The sequence below is a fragment of the Psammomys obesus genome, unplaced genomic scaffold (genome assembly GCF_907164565.1).
Source record: "Psammomys obesus unplaced genomic scaffold, mPsaObe1.curated_primary_1811, whole genome shotgun sequence".
NCBI lineage: Eukaryota > Metazoa > Chordata > Mammalia > Rodentia > Muridae > Psammomys > Psammomys obesus.
Genome location: NW_026588368.1, coordinates 5240132 through 5252218, shown reverse-complemented (window position 1 = coordinate 5252218; position 12087 = coordinate 5240132). Strand labels below are relative to the sequence as shown.

Genomic DNA, 12087 nt, shown 5'->3' with positions numbered 1-12087 from the left:
TAAACTGGAATATTATCCTCGGTTTCAAATTCGGTGGTATCCTGGCTCTCCTAGGTTTTGCTTTGAAAACCAGGCTATCTTTGAACTCCCAAGATCCTCCTCCAGCCTGAATTAAGGCATATACCACCACACCCTGTGCCACCATACTTTTTGAGATAAGGTTACTTGTGCTGGAGAGATAGCTCAGTGGTTAAGAGCAGTAGATGCTCTTGCAGAGGTCCTGAGTTCAATTCTCAGAAACTACATGGTGGCTCACAACCATCTATAATGTGATCTGATGGCATCTTCTGGCACACACAAATAGAACATTCACATACATAAAATAAATTAAAAAAAAAAAAAAAAAAAAGAGGTACTTGCTAAAGCTGGAGCTCACGGATTTGCCTACTGTCTCTAGACAACAAGCCCAGGATTGTGCTGCCTCCACAAGTGCTGGAATTACAGTTGAGCCATTTTCCCAGTCCTACATTACTTGCTTCTAATTGAAGGCAATATGCTTAAATTATCACCAACAATAAAGAAAAGGAGAGAATGACCAATAAAAAGGAAAAAGAAATGATCAACTCAACTAAGCTTTATGAATCTTTATACGGCAAAAATCTAAAAAAAAAAAAAACATGCTAGTTAAAAGCATACATGAAATTCTACCTAGCCAGCTCTTCCAGAAAACTTATTTTATAAATCACCAATAAAACTATTCAACAAAAACAAAAACAAAGGTGTCACCCTTTTTTTTTTTTTTATAAAATGGTGTCTCACTCTATTGCCAAGGCCAGATACAAACCTGTAGGTACAAGCAATTCTCTTTGCTCAACCTTTATGGGTGTCCAACAAGTACCCAATTACATACAGCAAACTAAATAGCTTTTATTTATATATGTGTGCCTGCATGTATACATGTGTGTACCCCAGAGGCCAGAGGAGAACGTTAGATCTCTGAAACAAGTATTCTTAAACAATGAGCCACCTACCCAGCCCACTTTCTAGATTGTGGAACATAAAGGGCTAGGCAAACACTTTGAACTAGGGCCAGTGAGATGGCTGGGTGAGTGAAGGTACCTGCTGCTAAACTTGGCAACGTAAGTTAGATCCCCGAGACTCACACTATAGAAAGAGAGAACAGACTTTCATAAATTGTCCTTTGAGTACCCCAAATGATCCTCCAAGTAAGTGACGCACACACACACAAAATAAAATTGTGTGTGTGGTTTTTTTTTTTTTTGGGGGGGGGGGGGGTGGGCTGAAGAGATAGCTCAGTGGTTAAGAGCACTGTCTGCTCTTCCAAAGGACCTGGGTTCAATTTCCAGCAACTACATGGCAGTCCCCAACTGTCTGTAATGACAATTCCAAGGGATCTGACACCTTCACACTAATGTACATAAAAATAAAATTAAATATATTATTTTTTTAAATGTGGGGTTTTTTGATTTGGTTTGGTTTTCCTGGAACTCATATAGATCAGGCTGACCTGAGAAGCATCTGTCTGCCTCTGCCTCCCAAGTGTAATGAATTTTTTGAAAACAACTTTTAGAATGGATTAAAATTTTAACTAAATTAACTTTAAAATCCAGAGATAAACTAATTCTTAAAAATATTTTGAATTATGTTTTGTCATGGCAGTCTCAGTACCCAGCTCAAGATGAACGACGTGTAACTGTCCTAACTCAGTTTCCAAAGCCTTGGGATTATAGGCATGTATAATCCTACCCATAGCCAGTTGAAAAATCATTGTTTATAAAATTAATGATTATTTATGTTGTCTAAATCATCCCTATGTCATATTTTACACTGACATGGTCCCTTAGTATTAGAGAAAGAAAAGAAAGAAAGTTTTCTATGAAAATGCAACAGCAGCTTCAGAGTTTACAGAACAGTATACACACCTCTTCTTCTGGTAGCATTTTTCTCTGGCCATCCTTTATAGGAAATCCACTTCCAAAATCTTTTGAAGAGATATCAGCTCCATACTCTACGATAACATCTTCTTCAATACTACTTACTAGCCGCCAGAACTCTTTTTCTACCAGTTCTGTAGGAACCATCTATTTAAAAAACAAAACAAAACAAACAAAAAAACCCAAACAAATATAATTAACTTATTGTAACTATGATCCCCTTAAGACATAATATACAGACCATTTCCTATGGCAGAATCAATTCCTGTATCTCTCCATTGAGAGTAGGGAAAAGCAAAGATAACTAAAATTTAAACTTTATGCTTTTCATTTTAGTTTTGGTGGTGTACGCCTTTGATTCCCAGCACCAGGAGGCAGAGGCAGGTGGATCTCTATGAGTTCCAGGACAATGTGATCTACACAGTGAGTTCCAGGCCAGCCAAGGCTACACAGTGAGACTGTATTTCAATAACAAAAAACAAGCAAGAGTGAATTTTATAGGTCCCAAGTTTTAAGATTTAGTATTCTCTAACCTTTTTCAGATTGTTCCTGATTTCCACAAAACTTGACAGGGAAAAAAAATTATTTGTTTCTCACTAAACCACCCCTAAACAATAGGTACTTACATGGACTGGCATATTGAAATAATCAGACTTAAAATTATCTGCCATCTCGCCAAAGCTTTGAAGTGTATATTCTCTTATAGCTTGCTCGAATCCAAAGGCTTCTCTAGGTTTGTTACATTCCTAGGGAGAAAAAGATATCTGGGGTTAAATTCACTAAAACTAAAAGAAAGCATTAAACATCTCAGATACTGAGACATGAATGGTAGCTCAACAGAATAATGCCACCAGGCCCTGGTTCGATATTCAGCCATATAACAAAATAAATGTCTCAAATATGGCTTTTCTTGATCATTTCTCTAGCTGAAACAAATCTCATCATCCTTACACAGCAAAACAGTATCAGATATTTGTAACATATTAATTACTTGAAACCAGAATCTCAATTGCATGTTCACTCTTCCAAGGTAATGAGACTGCTTCAGGTACTGTTTAGTATCATGCTCTGCCACCAAGACAAGCCCCAAGAGAATAAATAGCAACTTGGAATCAAACACAAGTATGCTGACATCCTTAGCATCCATGAAATAAATAAATACTCATAGAGGAAAGAAAGGCTTGTGTTATAAAATATCTATGGAACTGTTAGGCTGGCAGAATGGTTTCTTTACACTACTAGTCACCAGAAATTTAAATACTTCTAAGTCTTTTAACTGTAAACAAGTAGTAATTAAAAGGCAAAGCCTGACTGCATCTAGATATTCTAAACATTCCTTCTCTTCAGAGAGTTATCATGGCATTTTATTAAAATAAATACATAGATAAGGTATTTCCTAAGAACATTATTATCTTTCAGGAAGGCCAGGCATAATGGTGCATATCTCTGTAATTCCAGCACTCAAGCAGAAGGAGCAAAAGTCTAGTAAGTTCCAGGTCAGCCAGGGCTATCTAGAAGATCTTGTCAAGAAAGAAGAGGAGACAGAATGAAGACAGTAAAAGATTAAAAACAAAAGTACAATCAAGTCATATTTGCACAGCTAAAAAACATGTTTATTTTTAATACAGATAAATCTCAGATTTTAGAGCTTCATGTCTATCTAACTTTAATTTAAAAAAATCATCCATAGGGACTGGCGAAAGAGCTTAGCTGTTAAGAGCACTAGCTGCTCTTCCAGAGGATCTGTGTTTATTTCCCAAAACCTACATGGTGGCTCACAACCATGTGTAACTCCAGTTCCAGGGGACATATGATAGTCTGAAATGTTCCCCATACTCTCAAGTATTTGAATGCTTAGTCCCTAGTTGGTGGGGCTGTTTGGGAAGGCTCAGAAAGTCTGGCTTTCTTGGAAGATATGTGTCACTGGAAGCAGCTTTTAGAGTTTAATCATTTGTGTTGTCTAGTTCATTCTATTTTCCTGAAGCTTGTAGTTCAAAGTGTGAATACTGAGCTTTCTGCTCCTGTAGCCATGCATGCTGCTTTGCCGTGTTATCTCTCTGCCATGACAGACTCTTACCTATCTGGAACAGTATCTCTAAAGCAAAGTTTCCTCTACAAACTCCCTTTGCCATGTTTTATCACAGCAATAGAAAAATAACTAATACTGGATGTGAAGCCCTCTTCTGGTCTCCACAGGCATCAAGCATGCATGTGGTACAAAGATATAAATGCAAGCAAAACATTCACACACATAAAGAAAAGGAAAGCATTTATAAGGATGAAGCAAGAGGGGTCCATTGAGTTCAAAGACAAAATGAGATACAGCATTAAGACCTTATCTCAAAATAAATAAATAAAGTCCTGTTTTCCAAAATTATTCTTTCCAAAAGCCCAACTATGTACAAAGCTTTGTATACAAGACCACCTACTTTCACAGAAGCTGGGTATAATTTCAGTAATGCGGGGCTTATTTATAATTTCTGGATATTCTTGCATTTCTTATTTGTGGTTTTGTTAATAAATCCATAGATTTTGATAATCACTTTTTAAGTATCTGCTAATCCTTGATTCAGAGATTGGCTGTCTTTTGAAAGTGATTACTGTGTCAGAGATTACTTAAATGTAATACTAATCATTGTTTAGAAAATGACTACCATACATCTAAAGACTGAATAACTTCAAGTAAACCAAGGGATTTGGTACTTTGTAATTTTTTTCTTTTTCTTCTTTTTTTTTTTTTTTCCTTCGTTTTCTTGAGACAGAGTTTCTCTGTGAAGCCCTGGCTATCTTGGAACTCACTCTATAGACCAGGCTGGCCTCAAACTCTCAGAGATGTGCCTGCCTCTGCCTCCTGAGTTCTAAGATTAAAGGCGTGTGCCACTACTGCCCAGTGGTCCTTTGTAATTTAATTTAAAAAATTTTATGTGTATGGTTATTTTGCTTACATGTATGTCTGTATACCAAATACAGACATACCCAGACATTTGGTCTGGGTACCAAATGCATGCCTAGTACCCAAGAAAAGAGTATAGGAGTTTCTAGAATTAGAGTTACAGATGGTTGACAGCTACCATGTGAGTGTTGGGAATCAAACCTGGGTCCTCAGGAAAAGCAGCAAGTACTCAATTTCTGTAAAATGTTTTTTTATAGTCTTGCATAGTTCTATTTATATTTTATTTTAAATTGTCACCACTTATATAATGAAGTAAGTTACAATTTCAAAAGTCTCATTCAACTAAAACAAAATTATCTAACCAATAGTCAGAGAAGGAAAAAAAAAACAACCTGCTGCAAATGCAGTTATTATAAATCCACTCAAAATAACTTTTTAAAATCCTGAAGATTTTTAAAGAATTATAAAAAAGACTGGGACAAGCCTTTGGGCATGTGTTTATATTACATGCATAGATTACCGTCTTCAGTTTTAAATGGATCCATAAGGTTAAGTTTGTACCTCAGCAACACATTTAGGACACCTCCAGTCTCCTTTGGGCACATCAGGTAGTGGTGGAAGTAGACAAAATGTATGATAGCTGTCATCACATCCATCACACAAAAGTAACTTATCCTCATTGTTTCCCCGACCACAAAACATACAAACATAGAGATCAACCTATGAAAATAAATAAAAATAAGTATGTTTTTTATAGTATAGAGTACTATATTTTTCCCATTAACTACTCCTTAAAATAAATAAAACCATGTACACTAATAATGAAACATAGCTTAATCCTAAGGAAATCTATTTCAAACAATTCTCCCCAGAACTTCTAGAAGCAATCAGCAAAAATATTATAAGGTATCAGAATCAAAAAGCAAGGAAACAGAAAAGTGAATTTATACTTCAAGAATATCATTCATTCCACATGTAAATATTATGATACAGAATAAATACTGAAAACTGCATATTAAATATCACTCCTCAATGTTAAGGATTTTTGAAGGGAGATGGAGAAACAGCCCAGTGGTTAAGAGCTCTTTCAGAGGACCCAGATTAATTCCTAGAACCCACATGGCAGCTCACAACTGTCTGTAAGCCCAGTTACAGGAGATCCAGCACCCTTATACAAAAACACTAATATTCATGAAATAAAAATAAATAAAAAAAATTTAAATCCTTAAAGTCTGCGGGTGTTTAGTTCTAGGATCCAACTACCGGGGCTCATTCCAGTAGATACCAAAACCCATGGGTGCTTAAAGTACTTATATAAAATAAAATGGTGCAATATTTGTCTATGTTCTATACATACATTCCCTCAGAGTAAGTCATCTACAGATTACTTATACTATATAAATGTTTTAGAAACTGCCACACTATAATGTTTAGTAAAGAATACTAAGAAAACAATTATTTTATGGTGGGCTTGCTGATGCATGCCTGTAATCCCACCACAAGAGGTTAAATTAGCTCATGTCTAAGGCCACTTAGGCTTCACGCTGTGAGGACAGCCTGGGCAACATGGCCAGAACCTGTACTCACCCTGAGTTCTGGGCCAGCCTGGCCTACAAAGACAGAACCTGTTTGTTCGTTCCTTTCTCTCTCTCTCTCTCTTTCTTTCTTAAGACAAAAGGGGTGGGCCTGGTGGTGTACACCTGTAATTCTAGCACATGGGGAGGCAGAGGCAGGCAGATATCTGTGATTTCGAGGCCAGCCTGGCCTAAAGAGCAAGTTACAGGCCAGCGAAAGCTACACAGAGAAACTGTCTCAAAAAAACCAAAAATGAAGAAAAACAAAGCTTCTTACTGCTCGGCACAAAAACAATATAGTTTTTTAAATGTGTATGGGTTTTTAATTTTTTTGCTGTATACCACATGCATCCCTGGTGCTCTCAGAAGGCAAAGGCCAGAGAGGCATCAGATCTGTAACTAGAATTACAGATAACTGTGAACTGCTAGATAAGTTCTGAGAGTCAAACTCAGATCTTCTGGAAAAGCACCCAGTGCGTTTAACCACTGAACATCTCTCCAGCTCTAGAAACAATTTTTAAAAAAAGCTTTCAGTCTGTATTTGGTTGAACCAATGGGGGCGGAACCTGAGGATATAAAGGGCTAACTATACAGATTCATTCTCACTTCTCTAACTAGTTACCCACAAGCATATGATTTAGGGGAATGTACAGAGGACAAAGCAAAGTTAATATTACATAAGCTAAAGCAACAACTTGAGCTTTTCCACCATGTCTTCTAATCAAATAAACTAACTGAATACCATATATTAACACATAACAGAATAAAAAATAAATTCTTTCCCTCCTGACAAAACCCAAAGCACTTACAAAGTTAACAGAGAGAGTTCCTTTCCGTTGTCTCATTTGCATGTTAAGTGAGTCTGACCTGTTGGTAACTTTTCGTCTTCGGGTGACCTCATCTTGAAATAAAAAGTTATATAATAAAAATAAAAACTGAAGTTCAGCACTTACTATGGACCACAAACTATTTAAAATTATTTAAATTAGATAAAGTCTTACAACACTATGAGGTAGACTGCTACTGTCTGCAGCTGAAGATAAAGAACCTAAGGTACAGAGAAATTAGATAACTTGTTTGAGATCATCTAGGCAGGATATAGCAAATTTGGGGTTCTAATCTAGACAAATCCAGGGAGTTAAAACCTTCAATGACTGCCTACATGCAGTGCTTACTGTGTACTGTCTTTATGTATACTTCAGAGGGGCTGTCAAGATGGTCATAGCTTTTTCTTTATGATGACTGCCAGGCAAAACAATAATTATAAGAATGGCATAAGGTCAGGAATGGTTTTATGCCTTTAATCCCAGTACTCAAGAGGAAAGGCAGGCAGACTTATACAAGTTTGAAGCCACAATGGTCTACACAGCAAGTTCTAGGACAGCCAAGGTGAGACCACAGCACAAAAAAACAAGAGTCACAGGGGTTGGAGAGATTGCTCAGAGGTTAAGAGCACTGGCTGCTCTTCCAAAGGTCCTGAGTTGAATTCCCAGCAACCACATGGTAGCTCACAACCATCTATAAGGAGATCTGGTGCCCTCTTCTGCTATATGTGCAGGCAGACCACTGTATACATAATAAATAAATAAATCTTGAAAAAACAAAAACAAACAAAGAAGAGTCACCAGGCATAGTGGTTCACATCTGTAATCTCAAACTTGTTAGGTAAAATGGGAGAATTGCCAAAAATAAAGAAAAGTATTTCTTTTTTGGAAAAAGGGTCTCACAATGTCTGACGTACTTAATTCTTAAAAATATAATTTTAAAAAGCATGTCTGGTAAGTATTATCACACAAATTTATGCTGTTCTTTTTCATTTTTGTGATACTAGATTAATTTTGTATATGGTAGGCAAATATTCTACCACTGAGCTGTATCTCAGTGGTAGGTATCTTTAATGCTATTTTGTCTCTCCAAACTGCCTGGATTGTAGTCCAGCCAGGCCTCAGCCTATATTCTGTCTCAATCTTCTGAGAAGCTGGAATTACAACAAACATATGTCCCCTGGCCTGGACATTCCCAAAGTTTTGAGAGTGAAACAGTATTACCGGATCCCTTACAGTTCAACCCACAACCCCCATTATATTAATTACCCATCTCATAAATGCAGAGTAATGTGTGACTTTAATAGTTTATTAAATTATTACAGTCAAATACATCCAGCCTGTTCTTCATCAAAATAAGTTTTTAAATTAACATGTATATAAGAATAGTGCGACATGATTTTTGCAACAGCAGTTCTACTCACAAAATTTTCTAATGATACTAAATTAGGCTCCTTAAAGAAAATTTATTTCAATGGTATAACATATAGAGGACAAATTATTTAAAAAATTAAAATGATAGTCAGAGTTTAAAGTTCTAATCTCTTCTCAGTATGTTTTCATGTAACAGTCTAAGAATCCCTTTAACTTAATAGTAACAACTTAGAATACTATGTGGTAACCAGTAACTTAATCATTAGTGAAACTAAACTAGCCTTTATACACTAGGACAGATAATTCTTCTGAAAGTCAAAATATGCAATGTAATTTTTGGTCCTTACACATCTCTACCATTAAAAAAGACAGTCTGCCTACATTCCACGTAGCAAGTCTACAAATGTTAATTCCCAGCACAGAGCGAAATTCAAATATTGCTTGAGCCTTATAACAACCATGTCACTGCACATCATTTTACACTAGTAATAGATTTTACCTTCTTTATCTTTTGCTCCTACTGCCAGGCCCACAACTTTGGGTCCAGCCCCAAAAATCTGAAGTTTCTTCAGTTCTGTGTTTCTATTTACTTCTCCAGAGTCTGACTAAAAAAATAATAAAATGAATATTAGCACTATTACTCTGAATCACACAATTAGTTTTCTTTAAGAGATAAGGCTTAGCTGAGCAGTGGTGGCACAGGCCTTTAATCCCAGCACTCTGTAGAGGCAGAGGCAGTCAGATCTGAGTTCAAGGCCAGCCTTGTCTACAGAGTTACAAGACAGCCAAAGCTACACAGAGAAAACCTATCTCGAGGAAAAAAAGAGAAAGATGAAGTCTTGCAATGTTGTCCAACCTGGTCACAAAGTCCTGGGCTTCAACAATCTCCTTAATCTGCCTCCCAAAGATCTAGGACTATGCATTTTTTATCTAATACAACAATCCTCCAAAATGAAAAGACTAAGTATCTGGCTGATTTGGGGTTTCTTCTGAGTGTCTCCTTCCATAGTCTAGGTGACCTCAAACTCATAGCTACACTCTTATCTCTCAAATGCTAGCAATACAAGCATAAGCCACATGCTTAGCTTCTAATTTCCTCCTAAATCTACCCACTGACTTGGTTACAACAGTTTAAAAGTTTCCAGAGCAATTAAAATTCACCTGTGTCTCATGAAAGATATGTGTTCAGTCAGTCCTGTCTAGAAGTATACAGTATTGGTTTTTAAAAATTATTCTACTAATTTTTTTAGGGTGCTCAAGTAGAGGTCAGAGGACAATTTTCAGGACTTGTTTTCCTTCATTCATCCTGTGGGTCCATGATCCAGAGAACCAAACTAATGTCATCAGCCTTGCTGGCATCTTTCCCCACTGAGCTATCTCTTTGATCTAACACTACTGATATTATACATCACAAAGCTCCACTTCTGATTTCCTGGCTGCCATCTGTCTGCGATTAGCAAGTGACTATGCCCGCCACAGGAAAAATTATGGCTGTCTTTAAACAGTCACATTACTATCCCTTTGCTGGTGACAACCTAACGAGGGGTAGAAATGTTGATCAGGTTTTAACCAATGACACAGTTAAGTTTCCAATTTAAAACAACCTGAAAAAGGTTTCTTTTTTAATTTCTAATAAAACAGGCTCCTGGGCTGTTAAGATGCTTCAGCAGATAAAAGTACTTGCTGCCTCCCAAGAATAATAACCTAAGCTCAACTTCTTGGATCCACATGATGGAAGGAGAGAATGGACTATTTCCAGTTGTACTCTGACCTCAATACAAGCACACAGTACAAACATACCCATATCCCTCTACACATATACACATATATAAATAAAAGCTTAAATTTTTTTTCAAGGGAAGGTTTCTGCCACGCATTGTGTAACCTAGTAATTCCAGAACGTGAGAGGCTAAGAAAAGGCAATCCCATGTTTAAGGTAGACTGGGCTACATAGTAAGTTCAATAGCTAACAGGAGCTATCTAAAGGAAAATGGAAGAAAGGAAGGAAGGAAGGAAGGAGGGAGGGAGGGAGGGAGGGAGGGAGGGAGGGAGGGAGGAAGGGAGGAAGGGAGAGAAGGAGGGAGGGAGGGACTGGTGAGATGGTCCAGCAGTTAAGAACACTGGCTGCGGGGCTGGAGAGATGGCTCAGTGGTTAAGAGCACTGTCTGCTCTTCCAAAGGACCCGGGTTCAATTCCCAGCACCCACATGGCAGCTCACAACTGTCTGTACCACCAATTCCAAGGCATTAAAATAAAAAAAGAACACTGGCTGCTCTTCTAAAGGACCCAGGCTAAATTCCAAGCAACCACATACTAGCTCACAACCATCTGTAACTTCTGTTTCAGGGGATCCAATGCCCTTTTCTGAATTCAGCAGGCATAGGCATGCACATAGAACTCAAACACATACACATAAAATAATAAAAGAAAATAATTAAAATTCTATAAAGAGTAAATTCTTGTCACTGAACCTGACAACCGGAGTACAATTCCAAAAACCCCCATAGTGGACAAAGTGGACCAACACTCACAGACTCAAGGATGAAACTAGAGTTTGGGTCTCTTGAGCTCAGGGGCCAGTAGCCAGCCTAGTCAAACTGGTAAGTTTCAGGTTCAGTGAAAGACCCTGTCTCAAAAAATAAAGTAGAAGCCAGGCATAGTGGCTCATACCTTTAATCCCACCACTTGGGGAGAAATCTCTGTGAGTTACAAGCTCAATAGGAGCAGAAAGTCCTAGTCAAAATCTGTTTAAAAAGAGGGAAGGGCGAGGTAGAGAAAGGAACCTGACACTGACTTCTAGCCTCCACATATACACTAGAATACACACATGCACACACCCAAATGAACACAATCACATGCACACAACTGAACTCAAGTTTGACTCTTGAGTGCTTCATATCACAAACCAGGGTGCTCTTTAAATTCACTGGGAAAAGGGAGACGCAAGTAACACTGAGATCTTTATTGGACTGGGAGAATGAAGAACCCAGTCTTTTGTTTGCTGGTCTCAGTGCTCTCAGGCCTTGTCCTGCAGTGAGCCACTCATAGGAAGAAAGAGGTTGTTGCAATCTAATAATCAGTTGGTGCTAGGTTAGGGTTCAGTCCTGCTAATAGCCAACGACATGTAGGAGAGAGCTAACTTTGGATGCTAAGCAATTCTCTTGCTACAGGATCCTGGCTGTTGGTTTCAGATTTTATATTCTGGAGATGAGGTTTGCTTTTGTTCTATATGGTGCGGAGAATGATCTATAATAACCGTATTTCAGGCTTTGAAAGAGTTCAGTTTAAGTATATAGCAAACTAAAATAAAAGAACAAATAGCAAGTGATTGATAGATAGCAAAACATGAATTTAGGTGTTCAAAACATCCATCCCTCTGATGGCCTCTCAGGACACCTGCAATTCACTTATATACACAAATACAAATAAGTAAGTCTTTTAAAAATCCATCAGGAACGATTAGGGAAGCCCAACTGAGGCAGCCATCTGAAGTTCCCAACAGAGCCCCTAGGAGAACAGAGTGGATG

At 37.6% G+C, this 12087-nt stretch overlaps 1 protein-coding gene across 1 annotated transcript in view; it reads right to left on the bottom strand.

The window, feature by feature from the left end:
* The window catches only part of Kdm5a (lysine demethylase 5A), an 86450-nt gene that overhangs the window by 59615 nt on the left and 14748 nt on the right, over nucleotides 1-12087 (bottom strand). The window contains exons 6-10 of the mRNA XM_055604330.1: nucleotides 9060-9165; nucleotides 7172-7263; nucleotides 5350-5508; nucleotides 2522-2641; nucleotides 1884-2042 (exon numbers count right to left, since the gene is read on the bottom strand). Coding sequence (XP_055460305.1) covers nucleotides 1884-2042; nucleotides 2522-2641; nucleotides 5350-5508; nucleotides 7172-7263; nucleotides 9060-9165 — 636 coding nt within the window. The remainder of the gene's footprint in view (nucleotides 1-1883; nucleotides 2043-2521; nucleotides 2642-5349; nucleotides 5509-7171; nucleotides 7264-9059; nucleotides 9166-12087) is intronic.